This window comes from Mesoplodon mirus, assembly GCF_964341445.2.
Source record: "Mesoplodon mirus genome assembly, chromosome: 6".
Classification (NCBI taxonomy): Eukaryota; Metazoa; Chordata; class Mammalia; order Artiodactyla; family Ziphiidae; genus Mesoplodon; species Mesoplodon mirus.
In genome coordinates, this window is record NC_138982.1 from 91,922,895 (window position 1) to 91,941,559 (window position 18,665).

The 18,665-nt window shown below is 38.6% G+C and overlaps 1 protein-coding gene across 1 annotated transcript in view; it reads left to right on the forward strand.

Moving 5' to 3' along the window:
* MYH15 (myosin heavy chain 15) overlaps window positions 1-18,665 on the forward strand; it is a gene marked incomplete at both ends in the record, with an annotated part of 184,460 nt that overhangs the window by 39,217 nt on the left and 126,578 nt on the right. The window contains 2 exon segments of the mRNA XM_082624363.1: window positions 3-13; window positions 11,379-11,565. Coding sequence (XP_082480489.1) covers window positions 3-13; window positions 11,379-11,565 — 198 coding nt within the window.

The window sequence follows — 18,665 nt, forward strand, 5'->3', positions numbered from 1 at the left end:
AAATTTAGAACAGGTAAGGTATTTCCAGAGCATTACGATTCTATGATCTTGTAGTAATTGTACACATGTCGTATTTGTGTATATTTCAACTTCTGATGATGTCTGCAACAAGAACTTCTATAAAAAAGTGACTTTGATAAGTTTTCCAAATGTTTTCATCTGCGATGCACACCACAGTAAATGCTCTTGTGTTGAGTCTTTCTAGTCTGAAATATGCCATTTTGACAGTTTTCCCTTAGGTAATAAGTCTCTTTGCAGATGCAGGCAAGTCCTTTACTTGTTGTGGTCAACATCTTTGTTGTCCAGCTAAGAAGTTTTTAAAGCTATTGGTTTCTGACATGAATAAAATTGGCAAATTGACATCTATCACCTATTTGGAATATTGACTTTTTAGGCAATCAGACACATTCATTAAGAGTTTCAGAACATATGCTGAAGTTAGCATTTGAAGAGGGGAAGAATGAGAATAGAAGTGAGAGATGGAAGGTCATATAGGTTTTATTCAGTATTCAGGAGAATGTTTTAACTATAGGATAACAAGTGCTCTGAGGACTGCTGATCCTGAGGCTTTGCAATAAAGAGTCCCAGAGCTGCCAGGTAATGAGAACATCTAAGTATGCTAGTGCATTTCAAAATAATAATTTACATCTGTTATGTGTTAGTCAGTACGAGGTAGGCCATGCTGCAGTAATACACACACAGTAAAATCTCAGTGACAATAAAGTAAGCATTTATTTCTTACTCATACCAAGTCCAATACAGATTGGACCACCTTCTTCAATTTTGTACTTAGGCCATCTGGAATGAAAGGCCTCCCATGTTGCTGCACAGGGTGAAAGATGATTTGTAAAGAAAATACACCCACTTTAAATGCTTGGGGCTAGAAGTGATATCACCTTTACTAATATTCTATTGGTAAGAATTAGTCAAATTCTCTTCTTAGCTACAGAGGGGCTGAGAAATGTAGTCTTTCTGGAAAGAAGAAGTGGTTTGATCACATACAATATGTATAAAGCATTCATATTATCTCCTTCCATTCCTACAATACTCAGAGTTAAGTACAGCAGGGATACTTAACTTATGTTTTTTCCAGTTGAGGAAACCAAGGCTTAGGGAACATAAATAACATTCCAAAGGACACACAGCTAGTTTTCAGGTGACGCTTAGACTGCCTTACTCTGTATACATCTTAAATTTGAAAATGAGATAGACAAATGTGCAAATTTGTGATAGAAGACAGTTATTTTGACTACAATAAACTCTCTTTCTTTTGGTTTATTAAGGCATCTGGTGTGACTATGTTATTTAAAACAGTTCAACAACTAATCAAAATCAATTTCCTAGTTCAGCTTACTCTATAAATCAATAATTCTTCCTCTACCATAATACCAATTCTATGGGATAATTTGCTTACATTTTTGTCCTCTGTGGTAATCAGAGTTCCTTGAGGCCATGGACTGTGTCTAATTTATCTTAATACCTCAACATCTAGCACAGTGCCCTGCAAGCAGTAGGTGCTCCATAAATGGTTGGGTTTCTTTCTTTTTTTTTTTTTTTTTGCAGCTTTATTGGAGTATAATTTCTTTACAATGTTGTGTTAGTTTCTGCTGTATAACAAAGTGAATCAGCTATATGTATACATATGTCTCCATATCCCCTCCCTCTTGCACCTACCTCACACCCTCTCTATCCCACCCTTCTAGGTGGTCACAAAGCACTGAGCTTATCTCCCTGTGCTATGCAGCTGCTTCCCACTAGCTATCTATTTTACATTTGGTACTGTATATATGTCAATGCTACCCTATCACTTCGTCCCAGCTTCCCCTCCCAACCCCTGTGTCCTCAAGTCCATTCTCTGTATCTGTGTATTTATTCCTGTCCTGCCCCTAGGTTCATCAGAACCATTTTTTTTCTAGATTCCATATATATGTGTTCGCATACTGTATTTGTTTTTCACTTTCTGACTTACTTCACTCTGTATGACAGATTCTAGGTCCACCCACCTCACTACAAATAACACATTTTGTTTCTTTTTATGGCTGAGTAATATTCCATTGTATATATGTACCACATCTTCTTTATCTATTCATCTGTCGATGGACACTTAGGTTGCTTCCATGCCCTGGCTATTGTAAATAGAGCTGCAGTGAACATTGTGGTACATGACTCTTTTTGAATTATGGTTTTCTCAGGGTACATGCCCAGTAGTGGGATTACTGGGTCATATGGTAGTTCTATTTTTAGTTTTTTAAGGAACCTCCATACTGTTCTCCATAGTGGCTGTATCAATTTACATTCCCACCAACAGAGCAAGAAGGTTCTCTTTTCTCCACACCCTCTCCAGCATTTATTGTTTGTAGATTTTTTGATGATGGCCATTCAGACCGGTGTGAGGTGATACCTCATTGTAGTTTTGATTTGCATTTCTCTAATGATTAGTGATATTGAGCATCCTTTCATGTGTTTCTTGGTAATCTGTATATCTTTTTGGAGAAATGTCTGTTTAGTTTTTCTGTCCATTTTTGGATTAAGTTGTTTGTTTTTTTGATATTGAGGTGCATGAGCTGCTTATATATTTTTGAGATTAATCCTTTGTCAGTTGCTTCATTTGAAAATATTTTCTCCCATTCTGAGGGTTGTCTTTTTGTCTTGTTTATGGTTTCCTTTGCTGTGCAAAAGCTTTGAAGTTTCATTAGGTCCCATTTGTTTATTTTTGTTTTTATTTCCATTTCTCTAGGAGGTGGGTCAAAAGGATCTTGCTGTGATTTATGTCATAGAGTGTTCTGCTCTGTTTTCCTCTAAGAGTTTTATAGTGTCTGGCCTTACATTTAGGTCTTTAATCCATTTTGAGTTTATTTTTGTATTTGGTGTTAGGGAGTGTTCTAACTTCATTCTTTTACATGTAGCTGTCCAGTTTTCCCAGCACCACTTATTGAAGAGGATGTCTTTTTTCCATTATATATTCTTGCCTCCTTTATCAAAGGTAAGGTGACCATATGTGTGTGAGTTTATCTCTGGGCTTTCTATCCTGTTCCATTGATCTATATTTCTGTTTTTGTACCAGTACCATACTGTTTTGATTACTGTAGCTTTGTAGTAGAGTCTGAAGTCATGGAGCCTGATTCTTCCAGTTCCACTTTTCTTTCTCAAGATTGCTTTGGCTATTCGTGTCTTTTGTGTTTCCATAGAAATTGTAAAAATTTTTTTTCTAGTTCTGTGAAAAATGCCATTGTAGTTTGATAAGGATTGCATTGAATATGTAGACTGCTTTGGGTAGTATAGTCGTTTTCACAGTGTTGAACCTTCCAATCCAGAAACATGGTATATCTCTCCATTTGTTTGTATCATCTTTGATTTCTTTCATCAGTGCCTTATAGTTTTCTGCATACAGGTTTTTTTGCCTCCCTAGGCAGGTTTATTCCTAAGTATTTTATTCTTTTCTGTTGCAGTGGTAAATGGGAGTGTTTCCTTAATTTCTCTTTCAGATTTTTCATTGTTAGTATATAGATATGTGAGAGATTTCTGTGCATTAGTTTTGTATCCTGCTATTTTACCAAATTCATTGATTAACTCTAGTAGTTTTGTGGTAGCATCTTTAGGATTCTTTATGTATAGTATCATGTCATCTGCAAACAGTGACAGTTTTACTTCTTTTCCAATTTGGATTCCTTTTATTTCTTTTCTTCTCTGATTGCTGTGGCTAAAACTTCCAAAACTATGTTGAATAATAGTGGTGAGAGTTGGTACCCTTGTCTTGTTCCTGATCTTAGTGGAAATGGTTTCAGTTTTTCACCACTGAAAATTACATTGGCTGTGCTTTTGTCATATAGGGCCTTTATTATGTTGAGGTAGGTTCCCTCTTTGCCCACTTTCTGCAGAGTTTTTATTATAAAATGGTTTTGAAATTTGTTGAAAGCTTTCTCTGCATCTATTGAGATTATCATATGGTTTTTATCCTCCAATTTGTTAATATGGTTTATCACATTGATTGATTTGCATATATTGAAGAATCCTTGGTTTCCTGGATAAACCCCACTTGATCATGGTGTATGTTCCTTTTAATGTGATGTTAGATTTTGTTTGCTAGTATTTTATTGAGGATTTTTGCATCTATGTTCATCAGTGATATTGGCCTGTAGTTTTCTTTTTTGTGATGTCTTTGTCTGGTTTTGTTATCAGGGAGATGATGGCATTGTAGAATGAGTTTTGGAGTGTTCCTCCCTCTGCTATATTTTGGAAGTGTTTGAGAAGGATAGGTGTTAATGCTTCTCTAAATGTTTAATAGAATTCGCCTGTGAAGCCATCTGGTCCTGGGCTTTTGTTTGTTAGAAGATTTTTAATCACAGTTTCAATTTTAGTGCTTGTGATTGGGCTGTATATGTTTTCTATTTCTTTCTGGTTCAGTCTCAGAAAGTTGTGCTTTTCTAAGAATTTGTCCATTTCTTCCAGGTTGTCTATTTTATTGACATATAGTTGCTCATGGTAATCTCTCATGATCCTTTGTATTTCTGCAGTATCAGTTGTTACTTCTCCTTTTTCATTTCTATATCTGTTGATTTGAGTCTTCTCTCTTTTTTTCTTGATGAGTCTCACTAATGTTTTATCAATTTTGTTTACCTCTCAAAGAACCAGCTTTTAGTTTTACTGATCTTTGCTATTGTTTCCTTCATATCTTTTTCAATTATTTCTAATCTGGTCTTTATGATTTATTTCCTTCTTCTAACTTTGGGTTTTTTTTGTTCTTTGTCTAATTTCTTTCAGTATAAGATTAGGTTGTTTATTTGAGATGTTTCTTGTTTCTTGAGATAGGATTGTATTGCTATAAACTTCCCTTTTAAAATTGCTTTTGCTGCATCCCATTGGTTTTGGGTCATTGTGTTTTCATTGTCATTTGTTTCTAGGTACTTTTTTATTTCCTCTTTGATTTATTCAGTCATCTCTTGGTTATTTAGTAGCATGGTGTTTAGCCTCCATGTGTTTGTATTTATTACAGATTTTTTCCTGTAATTGATAGCTAGTCTCATAGCACTGTGGTCAGAAAAGATACTTGATATGATTTCAATTTTCTTTTACCAAGGCTTGTTTTGTGACCCAGGATATGATCTATCCTGGAGAATGTTCCATGTGCACTTGAGAAGAAAGTGTATTCTCCTGTTTTTGGATGGAATGTCCTATCAATATCAATTAAGCCCATCTAGTCTAATGTGTCATTTAAAGCTTGTGTTTCCTTATTTATTTTCATTTTCGATGATCTGTCCATTGGTGAAAGTGGGGTGTTGAAGTCCCCTACTATTATTGTGTTATTGTCAATTTCCCCTTTTATGGCTATTAGCATTTGCCTTGTATATTGAGGTGCTCCTTTGTTGGGTGCATAAATATTTACAATTGTTTTATCTTCTTCTTGGATTGATCCCTTGATAATTATGTGGTGTCCTTCTTTGTCTCTTGTTATAGTCTTTATTTTAACATCTATTTTGTCTGATATGAGAACTGCTACTCCAGTTTTCTTTTGATTTCCATTTGCATGGAATATCTTTTTCCATCCCCTCACTTTCATTCTGTGTGTGTCCCTAGGTCTGAAGTGGGTCTCTTGTAGACAGCATATATATGGGTCTTGGTTTTGTATCCATTCATCCAGTCTGTGTCTTTTGGTGGGAGCACTTAATCCATTTACATTTAAGGTAATTATTGATATGTATGTTCCTATTCCCATTTTCTTAATTTTTCTGGGTTTGTTATTGTAGGTCTTTTCCTTCTCTTGTGTTTCTGCCTAGAGAAGATCCTTTAACATTTGTTGTAAAGCTGGTTTGGTGGTGCTGAACTCTCTCAGCTTTTGCTTGTCTGTAAATGTTTTAATTTCTCCATCAAATCTGAATGAGATCCTTGCTGGGTAGAGTAATCTTGGTTGTAGATTTTTCCCTTTCATCACTTTAAATATGCCTTACCACTCCCTTCTGGCTTGCAGAGTTTCTGCTGAAAGATCAGCTGTTAACCTTATGGGGATTACCTTGTATGTTATTTGTTGCTTTTCCCTTCCTGCTTTTAATATTTTTTCTTTGTATTTAATTTTTGATAGTTTGATTAATATGTGTCTTGGCATGTTTCTCCTTGGATTTATCCTGTATAGATCCTCTGTGCTTCCTGGACTTGATTGACTATTTCCTTTCCCATTTTAGGGAAGTTTTCACGTATAATCTCTTCAAATATTTTCTCAGACCCTTTCTTTTTCTCTTCTTCTTCTGGGACCCCTATAATTCAAAAGTTGGTATGTTTAATATTGTCCCAGAAGTCTCTGAGACTGTCGTCAATTCTTTTCATTCTTTTCTCTTTATCTGCTCTGTGGCCATTATTTCCAGTATTCTATCTTCCAGGTCATTGTCTATTCTTATGCCTCAGTTATTCTGCTATTGATTCCTTCTAGAGTATTTTTAACTTCATTTATTGTGTAGTTCATCATTGTTTGTTTGCTCTTTAGTTCTTCTAGGTCCTTGTTAAACATTTCTTCTATTTTCTCCATTCTATTTCCAAGATTTTGGATCATCTTTACTATCACTATTCTGAATCCTTTTTCAGGTAGACTGCCTATTTCTTCCTCATTTGTTTGGTCTAGTGGGTTTTTACCTTGCTTCTGCATCTGGTGCATATTTCTCTGTCTTTTCATTTTGTTTAACTCACTCTGTTTGCGGTCTCCTTTTTGCAGGCTGCAGGTTCATAGTTCCTCTTATTTCCCTTTTCTGCCCCCAGTGCGTGAGGTTGTTTCAGTGGTTTGTGTAGGTTTCCTGGTGGGGGGACTGGTTCCTGTCTTCTTTTGTGTGGGGCTGGATCTTGTCCCTGTGGTGGGCAGGACCGCATCTGGTATTGTGTTTTGGGGTGTCTTTGAACTTAGTATGACTTTAGGCAAACTGTGTGCTAATGAGTTGAGCTGTGTTCCTCTCTTACTAGTTGTTTGGCATGGGTTTTCCAGCACTGGAGCTAGTTGGCCGTTGGGTGGAGCTCGGTCTTAATGTTGAGATGGAGATCTCTGGGAGAGCTCTCACCAATTTATATTACGTGGAGCTGGAAGGACTCTGAAGGTCTCTGGCAGCCCAGTGTCCTGGACTCAGCTCTCCCAACTTGGAGGCTCAGGCCCAACACCTGGCTGGAGCACCATGACCCTGCCAACTGCATGGCGTGGAATAAAATGAAGAAAAAAAAAGTGAACAGACAGAACCCCAAAACAAATGGTAAAAGCAAAACTAAATTGACAAAATCACACAAAGAAACATACACACACACACTCACAAAAAGAGAAAAAAAAAAAAGGAACAGAGAAACCAAACCAGTAAACAAATCCACCAATGAAAACAAGCACTAAAAACTAAGCTAAGATAAACAAAAAACCAAAAACGAATCAAACGCAGTAAGAAAACCCCAAGGCTACAGTTGCTCCCAAATTCCATTGCCTCAATTTTGGGACATTTGTTGTCTATTCAGGTACTCCACAGTTGTAGGGTTTATCAAGCTGATTGCGGGGATTTAATCTGCTGCTCTTGAGGCTGCACAGAGACATTTCCCTTTCTCTACTTTGTTTGCACAGCTCCTGGGGTTCAGCTTTGGTTTTGGCCCCACCTCTGTGTGTAGGCTGCTCTCAGGCATCTCTTCCCCACCCAGAGAGGAAGGTGTTAAAGCAGTGGCTGATTAGGGCTTTCTTACTCCCTCAGGCTGGTTAGAGGGAGGGGTATGGTAGTCATAATTGGAATGCGGGCATGCCTGCAGTGGCAGAGACCAGCATGATGTTGCAACAGCCTGAGGTGCACCGTGTGTTCTCCCAGGGAAGGTGGCCCTAGATCATGGGACCCTGGCAGTGGCGGGCTGCACAGGCTTCTGGAGGGGTGTGGGTAGTGACCTGTGCTTGCACACAGGATTCTTGGTGGCAGTGGCAGCAGTAATAGAGTTCTTTGCTTGCCTCTGGGGTCCAAGATGTTAGCCATGGCTCATGCCTGTCTCTGGAGCTCACTTAGGCAGTGCTCTGCCATCTGTGGGCACATGGAGCAGGAAGCCCCTCTCCTTACACACCCCAAAACAATGGTCTCTTTATGCTCCATCAGGTCCAGACTTTTTCTAGGACTCCCTCCTGGCTAGCTGTAGTGCACTAGCCCCCTTCAGGCTGTCTTCATGCAGCCAACCCCCGTCCACTCCCTAGGGTCCGACCTCTGAAGCCCAAGCCTCAGCTCCCAGCCCTTACCTGCCCCAGTGAGTGAGCAGACAACCTTCTCAGTCTGGTGAGTGCTGGTTGGCACCGATCCTCTGTGTGGGGATCTCTCTGCTTTGCCCTCTGCACCCCTGTTGCTGTGCTCTCCTCTGTGGCTCCAAAGCTTCCCACCCCCATCCACACCAGTGAAGGGACTTCCTAGTGTGTGGAAACTTTTCCTCCTTCACAGCTCCCTCCCAGAGGTGCAGGTCCTGTCCCTATTCTTTTATCTCTGTCTTTTCTTTTTTCTTTTGCCCTACCCAGGTACGTGGGGATTTTCTTGCCTTTTGGGAAGTCTGAGGTCTTCTGCCAGCGTTCGGTAGGTGTTCTGTAGGAGTTGTTCCACATGTAGATGTATTTCTGATGTATTTGTGGGGAGGAAGGTGATCTCTACGTCTTATTCCTCTGCTATCTTCAAGGTCTGCCTATATTTCTTTTTTGCAGAGGTGTATGTTAGCCATTCTGTACTTCCTATGTATTCTAGACAGCTCTGGCTTGATATTTCACCAAACTGAAATTGACTTCTGGTTTGGGAACTTGACACACCATTGAGACCAAGCTGAAATCGTTTTCCAGCATTACATCCCTGTATAGACTTTTCTGAGCAAGGTCCAACAGTTGCCACTCCTCCCTGCTGAAGTCTACAGTTACATCCTTGAAAGACACTGATCCCTGAATGTTCTTCCCGGACATCAGAGACACCTCTTCACTCAGCCCCTAGAAGCTTCCTGTGCTCACCAGCCCCTCACCCACGCTCTTTCAAGACAGTGGCCATTTAATCACAGACATAAATGTGAAAATAAACAAACTATTGAGCTGACATTGAAACATACTCAGCAGGACAAGTAGCTAAGCTATTTCTTGGTAGTGAGGTTAGAGATGTTTGGCAGCTTCTTGCCTTTTAAGACATTCACCACCACATGCCTGCATGACATGCTATGATTATAGAAGAGGACTTGCTCTGTGTGAAACTAATGAGCCCATAGGAGGACTGAAATCAAACCTTCGTCTCTTTAATATTGTGTTCTCAGGGGCTTACTTACTACCCCAGCCTCTACTATAATGGAATCAGTGAAGCAAGCTAATATATTATTATTCAACAGTAAAAGAAAAGAAGCCCTCATCCTCCATCCTCTCCCTCCCTCTCCCACTCTCCCTCTTGCTCATTCACTCTTTCTATTTCTCTCTCTCTCTTCTTCCATCTCCTGGAGACAGAGTAAGAAAGCACACTGTAAGGCTTTTCTTTTCTTAGGAATTGTACTGACTTTATAGAGACAATTGTCACGGCTAAGAATAGAGATGTATATGCTGTTGATGACAATTGCAAAAGATGGCAAAAATTCTTGCAGTGTTAACATGCTATACAAAACTTAGTTCTAGCTCTAATGCTAACTAACTCTTGGACTTTGGTCAAATACTCCATCTCTCTAGCACCCATGAAGAAGTTAAATTCTTCTGTGTGTCTTAGTGGTGCGGTGATTGGCATCTAAAGGGGATAATTCTTCATGTATGAGCGTGTCCACACATTGTAGAAGGTTTTGCATTCCTGCTCCAAGGTGCTAAATACCAGTGATACTCTCAGTCACTATGACAATGGAAAAATGCCCACCCTGTTTCCAAATGCCCCCCTCACTTAGGGGTAGGTACCATCCCAAGTTGAGAGGCACTATACATGATTATTAGGAAGTAAGGTTCTTCAGGCCTAGTATTTTATGATTCCAGGAGAGTTCTAACTGTGCTGATCAGAAATAAGTTATTTTACTTTAAAAAGATTAATAATGATCTAATGATAATAATAATCAGTAGCCATTGAATGCTCACTATGGGTGCTATGCTATGTGCTTTGTATGGATAGCTTATTTAATCTAAGAGCAAGCCTGCAAAATTGATCTTATTTACATTTCCATTTTATAGTTAAAGACAGTGAACCTTAGAAAAATTAACTGCTCAAGGCAACATGGGTAATAAATACTGGATTGAGTGTGAGGAAGTGATAAAAGTGGAAAAGGGATGGGAAAGGGGGAGCTAACATTTATTGGATACTAAGTGTCAAATGTTGTGCTATGTATATTTACATCCACTGTCTCATTGAACCTCTCCCAACAACCATGAGACAAGAATATTTTAATATTGTTATTTTACAGATGAGAAAGTGAGGGATCAATGTGGTTAAAAATACGGCTATTTTACTCCACTTCTTTTCAGTTTTGTTTTTTTCTGTCATATACTCTTGACACCCAAGTAATCAAAGTCTTCTGTGAGGTTATTTTATTTTATTTTTATTTATTTATTTTTTATTAATTAATTAATTTATTTATTTTGGGCTGTGTTGGGTCGTTGTTTCTGTGCGAGGGCTTTCTCTAGTTGCGGCAAGTGGGAGCCACTCTTCATCACGGTGCGTGGGCCTCTCACTATCACGGCCTCTCTTGTTGCGGAGCACAGGCTCCAGACGTGCAGGCTTAGTAGTTGTGGTTCACGGGCCCAGTTGCTCCGCGGCATGTGGGATCTTCCCAGACCAGGGCTCGAACCCGTGTCCCCTGCATAGGCAGGCACATTCTCAACCACTGTGCCACCAGGGAAGCCCCTGTGAGGTTGTTTTAAAAAGATCTCAGACATAGGTCCATTTAGTCCCTGAAAAGTAGGCATGTAGATTTTCCTGCCTCTGTCATCCTTCATTGGACAGAAAGTGATGAAAATGATTAATTGGTGAGCAGTATATTGGATTATCAGTTTTATTAATTGATTCAGCACACATCATACCATCCATTTCTTCCTCTGCTACAACTTCAGGCTTTCTTCCTGTTTCTTTGCTACTCCCCACCCATGGCCAGTTTCTCTCCCACTCCCACTTCTCAAGTATTTAGGGAATTAAAAGGGAGTGAGCAAGTTAGTCATGTTCTTTTTAAATTTCGAAGTGACTGCTATAGACAGAGAGTGATTTCCTCAGAGCTCTGGAGGATAAAAATCATTCCTGGTGCTTTATTTGTGAGGGTGTGCTCTTGACGTCAATAGTAAAAAACTGTGATGCCATCCAGCTTATGGATTACTGTGGAAATGACTCAAGATAACTGATCAGGGAGTGAGTGACTCATAACTAAATCACTACCAGACACAAACTGGCTCCTGCTGTGTTCATTCTCCTGGGCAGCTAAAGGGTGGATGCAATAGGCCTATTTTAAATGTTAAGTCATTGGAGCACATTCTGCTTCCAGGCTTGGAGACTGTCCAGCTGAAAGTCACTCCTACTTGGAGTCTATCAGAAAGCTGCTACTACAGCAGTGCCTTTGCATCACGGCAACAGGATCTGCATCTGTACAGCAGCATCAGGCACAGAGGTTGGAGCTCTCCCTAGTAGGTTATGAGAGAGCTTTTGCCACACACCTCCAGGGAGAGGAAATGCAGCCTGAGTTTTACAGTAGGAGAATCTGAGTCAGAATAATGCATTAAATTGCCATTCTCCTGCACAGAGTTGAGGAATGGCCCTGGGAATTAATATAATAAAGAAGGTGGAAGCTGAGGCTGGAAAGAATCTTCAACAGCATAATTCAGGTGAAGAGACTGCAACCCAGAGAGGTAAGGTCACTTGCCAAAGGTTATACAATTTATTAGCAACAGCAGCAACAGGACGAGGGCTGGGGATTCGAGATTCCTAACCTACTCTACCAGTATTTTTCAAACTTTATGGTGCGTAGGAGTCAGAGGGGATTGTGTTAGAGTAAAAATTCTGGTTTATAGGTCTGGGATGGGGGGGAGACCCTCAAGATGGCAGAGGATTAAGACGTGGAGATCACCTTCCTCTCCAAAATTACATCAGAAATACATCTACATGTGGAACAACTCCTACAGAACACCTACTGAACGCTGGCAGAAGACATCAGACTTTCTGAAAGCCATGTGGCTGACAGGGTCTTGGTGCCCCAGCTGGGTGTCAGGCCTGTGCCTCTGAGGTGGGAGAGCTGAGTTCAGGACATTGGTCCACCAGAGACCTCTCAGCTCCATGTAATATCAAATGGCAAAAGCTCTCCCAGAGATCTCCATCTCAACACTAAGACCTAGCTCCACTCAACAACCAGCAAGCTACAGTTCTGGACACCCTATGCAAAACAACTAGAAAGACAGGAACACAACCCCACCCATTAGGAGAGAGGCTGACTAAAATCATAATAAGGTCACAGACCTTATGTGAAATAAGGTCACAGACCTTATTATGTGAAACACACAGCCAGACGTGGTGCTGCCCACCAGAAAGACAAAATCTAGCCTCATCCACCAGAAGACAGGCACTAGTCCCCTGGACCAGGAAGCCTACACAACCCACTGAACAAACCTTAGCCACTGGGGGCAGACACCAAAAACAACTGGAACTATGAAACTGAAGCCTGTGAAAAGGAGACCCCAAACACAGTAAGTTAAGCAAAATGAGAAGACAGAGAAACACACAGCAGATAAAGGAGCAAGGTAAAAATCCACCAGACCAAACAAATGAAGAGGAAATAGGCAGTCTACCTGAAAAAGAATTCAGAGTAGTGATAGTAAAGATAATCCAAAATCTTGGAAATAGAATGGAGAAAAAACAAGAAACGTTTAACAAGGACATAGAAGAACTAAAGAGCAAACAATGATGAACATTATTGAATAAATGAAGTTAAAAGTTCTCTAGAAAGAATCAATAGCATAATAACTGAGGCAGAAGAACGGATGAGTGACCTGGAAGATAAAATAGTGGAAATAAATACCGCAGAGCAAAATAAAGAAAAGAGAATGAAAAGAATTGATGACAGTCTTGGAGACCACTGGGACAACACTACACACACCAACATTCGAATTATAGGGGTCCCAGAAGAAGAAGAGAAAAGGAAAGGTACTGAGAAAATGTTTGAAGACATTATAGTTGAAAACTTCCCTAATATGGGAAAGGAAATAGTCAATCAAGTCCAGGAAGTGCAGAAAGTCCATACAGGAGAAATCCAAGGAGAAACATGTCAAGACACATATTAATCAAACTACTGAAAATTAAATACAAAGAAAAAATATTAAAAGCAGCAAGGGAAAAACAACAAATAACATACAAGGATATCCCCATAAGGTTAACAGCTGACTTTAGAGCAGAAACTCTGTAAACCAAAGGGAGTGGCAAGACATATTTAAAGGGATGAAAGGGAAAAACCTATAACCAAGATTACTCTACACAGCAAGGATCTCATTCAGATTTGACGGAGAAATTAAAACCTTTACAGACAAGAAAAAGCTAAGACAATTCAGCACCAGCAAATCAACTTTACAACAAATTCTAAAACAACTTCTCTAGGCAGGAAACACAAGAGAAGGAAAAGATCTACAAGAACAAACTCAAAACAATTAAGAAAATGGTAATAGGAACATACATATCGATAATTACCTTGAATGTAAATGGATTAAATGCTCCCACCAAAAGACATAGACTAGCTGAATGGATACAAAAACAAGATCCATATATAGGCTGTCTACATGAGACCCAATTCAGACCTGGGGACACATACAGACTGAAAGTAAGGGGATGGAAAAAGATATTCCATGCAAATGGAAATCAAAAGAAAGCTGGAGTAGCAATTCTCATATCAGACAAAATAGACTTTAAAATAAAGACTATTAATAGGGACAAAGAAGGACACTACATAATGATCAAGGGATTAATCCAAGAAGAAGATAGAACAATTGTAAATATTTATGCACCCAAAATAGGAGCACCTCAATACATAAGGCAAATGCTAACAGCCATAAAAGGGGAAAATGAGAGATCAACCAAAATGAAAATAAATAAGGAAATACAAGCTTTAAATGACACATTAAAAAAGATGGACTTAATTGAAAATTATTGGAAATTCCATCAAAAAAACAACAGAATACACTTTCTTCTCAAATGCTCATGGAACATTCTCCAGGATAGACCATATCTTGGGTAACAAATCAAGCCTTGGTAAACTTAAGAAAATTGAAATGGTATCAAGTATCTTTTCCGAGCACAACACTATGAGACCAGATATCAATTACAGGAAAAAAATTTGTAAAAAATACAAACACATGGAAGCTAAACAATACACTACTTAATAACCAAGAAATCACTGAAGAAATCAAACAGGAAATCAAAAAATACCTAGAAACAAATGACGGTGAAACCACATCGACCCAAAACCTGTGGGATGCAGCAAAGGTAGTTCTAAGAGGGAAGTTTATTGCAATGCAGTCCTACATCAAGCAACATGAGGAATCGTAAATAAACAAAATAAACTTACACTGAAAGCAATTAGACAAAGAAGAACAAAAAACCCCCCAAAGTTAGCAGAAGGAAAGAAATCATAAGGATCAGATCAGAAATAAATGAAAAAGAAAAGAAGAAAAGAATAGCAAATATCAATAAAATTAAAAGCTGTTTCTTTGAGAAGATAAACAAAATAGACAGAACATTAGCCAGACTCATCAAGAAAAAAAGGGAGAAGACTCAAATCACTAGAAAAAGAAATGAAAAACGAGAAGCATTAACTGACACTGCAGAAATACAAAGGATCATGAGAGATTACTACAAGCAACTCTATGCCAAAAAAATAGACAACCTGCAGAAATGGACAAATTCATAGAAAAGCACAACCTTCAAGACTGAACCATGAACAAATAGAAAATATAAACACACCAATCACAAGGACTGAAATTGAGACTGTGATTAAAAACCTTCCAACAAACAAAAGCCCAGGGCCGCATGGCTTCACAGGCGAATTCTATCAAACATTTAGAGAAGAGCTAACACCTATCCTTCTCAAACTCTTCCAAAATATAGCAGAGGGAGGAACAAACCGCAAACACATTCTACAAGGCCACCATCACCCTGATACCAAAACCAGACAAAGATGTCACAAACAAGAAAACTACAGGCCAATATCACTGATGAACATAGATGCAAAACTCCTCAACAAAATACTAGCAAACAGAATCCAACAGCACATTAAAAGGATCATACACCATGATCAAATGGGGTTTATCCCAGGAATGCAAGGATTCTTCAATATATGCAAATCAATCAATGTGATAAACCACATTAAAAAATTGAAGAATGAAAACCATACGATCATCTCAATAGATGCAGAAAAAGCCTTCAACAAACTTCAACACCCATTTATGATAAAAATCCTCCAGAAAGTAGACAAAGAGGGAACTTAACTTACCTCAACATAATAAATGCCATATATGACAAACCCACAGCCAACATGGTTCACAATGGTCAAAAACTGAAACCATTTCCTCTAAGATCAGCAACAAGACAAGGTTGTCCATTCTCACCACTATAATTCAACATTGTTTTGGAAGTTTTAGCCACAGCAATCAGAGAAGAAAAAGAAAAAAAGGAATCCAAGTCGGAAAAGAAGAAGTAACGCTGTCAGTATTTGCAGATGACATGATCCTATACATAGAGAATCCTAAATATGCTACCACAAAACTACTAGAGCTAATCAATGCATTTGGTAAAGTAGCAGGATACAAAATTAATGCACAGAAATTCTTGCATTCCTATACACTAATGATGAAAAATCAAAGAGAAATTAAGGAAACACTCGCATTTACCATTGCAAAAGAAAGAATAAAATATCTAGGAATAAACCTACCTAAGGAGAAAAAGACCTGTATGCAGAAAACAAGACACTGATGAAAGAAATTAAAGATGATACAAACAGATGGCGAGATATACCATGTTATTGGATTGGAAAAATCAACATGGTAAAAATGACTATACTACCCAAAGCAAACTACAGATTCAATGCAATCCCTGTCAAACTACCAGTGGCATTTTTCACAGAGCTCTACATACAAAAAAAGTTCACAGTTTGTATGGAAACACAAAAGACCCTGAATAGCCAAAGCAATCTTAAGAAAGAAAAACAGAGCTGGAGGAATCAGGCTCCCTGACTTCAGACTATACTACAAAGCTATAGTAATCAAGACAGTATGGTACTGGCACAAAAACAGAAATATAGATCAATGGAACAGAATAGAAATCCCAGAGATAAACCCAAGCACATATGGTCACCTTATTTTTGATAAAGGAGGCAAGAATATACAATAGAGAAAAGAGAGCCTCTTCAGTAAATGATGCTGGGAAAACTGGACAGCTACATGTTAAAGAATGAAATTAGAACACTTTTTAACACCATACACAAAAATAAACTCAAAATGGATTAAAGACCTAAATGTAAGGCCAGACACTATCAAACTCTTAGAGGAAAACATAGGCAGAACACTCTATGACATAAATCTCAGCAAGATCATTTTTGACTCACCTCCTAGAGAAATGAAAATAAAAACAAAAATAAACAAATGGGACCTAATGAAACTCAAAAGCTTTTGCACAGCAAAGGAAACCATGCACAAGACAAAAAGACAACCCTCAGACTGGGAGAAAATATTTGCAATGAAGCAAATGACAAAGGACTAATCTCCAAAATATACAAGCAGCTCATGTGGCTCAATATCAAAAAGCAAACAGCCCAATCCAAAAATGGGCAGAAGACCTAAATAGACATTTCTCCAAAGAATATATACAGATTACCAACAAACACATGAAAGTATGCTCAACATCACTAATCATTAGAGAAAGGCAAATCAAAACTACAATGGGATATCACCTTACACCAGTCAGAATGGCCATCATCAAAATATCTGCAAACAATAAATGCTGGAGAGGGTGTGGAGAAAAGGTAACACTCTTGCACTGTTGGTGGGAATGTAAATTGATATAGCCACTATGGAGAACAGTATGGAGGTTCCTTAAAAAACTAAAAATAGAACTACCATATGACCCAGCAATCCCACTACTGGTCATATACCCTGAGAAAACCATAATTCAAAAAGAGTCATGTACCACAATGTTCATTGCAGCTCTATTTACAATAGCCATGACATGGAAGCAACCTAAGTGTCCATCAACAGATAAATGGATAAAGAAGATGTGGCACATATATACAATGGAATATTACTCAGCCATAAAAAAACAAACTTGAGTTATTTGTAGTGAGGTGGATGGACGTAGAGTCTGCCATACAGAGTGAATTAAGTCAGAAAGAGAAAAACAAACATATATATGGAATCTAAAAAAAAGAATTGTTCTTGTCCTGCCTAGGGGCAGGACAAGAATAAAGATGCAGATAGACAATGGACTTGAGGACACGGGGAGGGGGAAGGGTAAGTTGGGATGAAGTGAGAGTGGCTTGGACTTACATATACTACCAAATGTAAAATAGATAGGAAGCAGCTGCATAGCACAGGGAGATCAGCTCGGTGCTTTGTAACCACCTAGAGGGGTGGGATAGGGAGGGTGGAAAGGAGACGCAAGAGGGAGGAGAATTGGGGATATATGTATATGTATAGCTGATTCACTTTGTTATAAAGTGGAAACTAACCCACCATTGTAAAAACAATTATACTCCATAAAGGTGTTAAATAAATAAATAAAAAGAAAAAAAAGTAGGTCTGGGATGAGATGCCAAGTGTTGGCATCTTTAACAATCTCTTATGTGATGCTGATGCTGTAGGTCTTAGGACCACACTTTGAACAGCAAGGCTTTAGACGGTGTTGCCACAGTACTCCAGGATATTTGGTCCTTTAGTGATAGGAACATGAATCTTACGTCTTCTGCCCATTTTTGGATTGGGTTGTTTGTTTTACTGATATTGAACCACATGAGCTGCGTGTAAATTTTGGAGATTAACCCTTTGCCAGTTTCTTAATTTGCAAATATTTTCTCCCATTCTGAGGGTGGTCTTTTTGTCTTGTTTATGGTTTTCTTTGCTGTGCAAAAGCTTTTGAGTTTCATTAGGTCCCATTTGTTTATTTTTGTTTTTATTTTCATGTCTCTAGGGTGTGGGTCAAAAAGGATCTTGCTGTGATTTATGACATAGAGGGTTCTACCTATGTTTTCCTCTAAGAGTTTGATAGTGTCTGGCCTACATTTAGGTCTTTAATCCATTTTTAGTCTATTTTTGTGTATGGTGTTAGGGAGTGTTCTAATTTCATTCTTTAACATGTAGCTGTCCAGTTTTCCCAGCACCAGTTATTGAAGAGGCTGTCTTTTCTCCATTGTATATTCTTGCCCCCTTTATCAAAAATAAGGTGACCATATGTGCGTGGGTTTATCTCTGGACTTTCTATTCTGTTCCATTGATCTATATTTCTGTTTTTGTGCCAGTACCATACTCTCTTGACTACTGTAACTTTGTAGTAGTGTCTGAAGTCCATGAGCCTGATTCCTGCAGCTCTGTTTTTCTTTCTCAAGATTGCTTTGGCTATTCAGGATCTTTTGTGTTTCCAGACAAATTTTGAATTTTTTTGTTCTAGTTCTGCGAAAAATGCAAGTGGTAGTTTGATAGGGATTGCATTGAGTCTGTAGATTGCTTTGGGTAGTATAGTCAT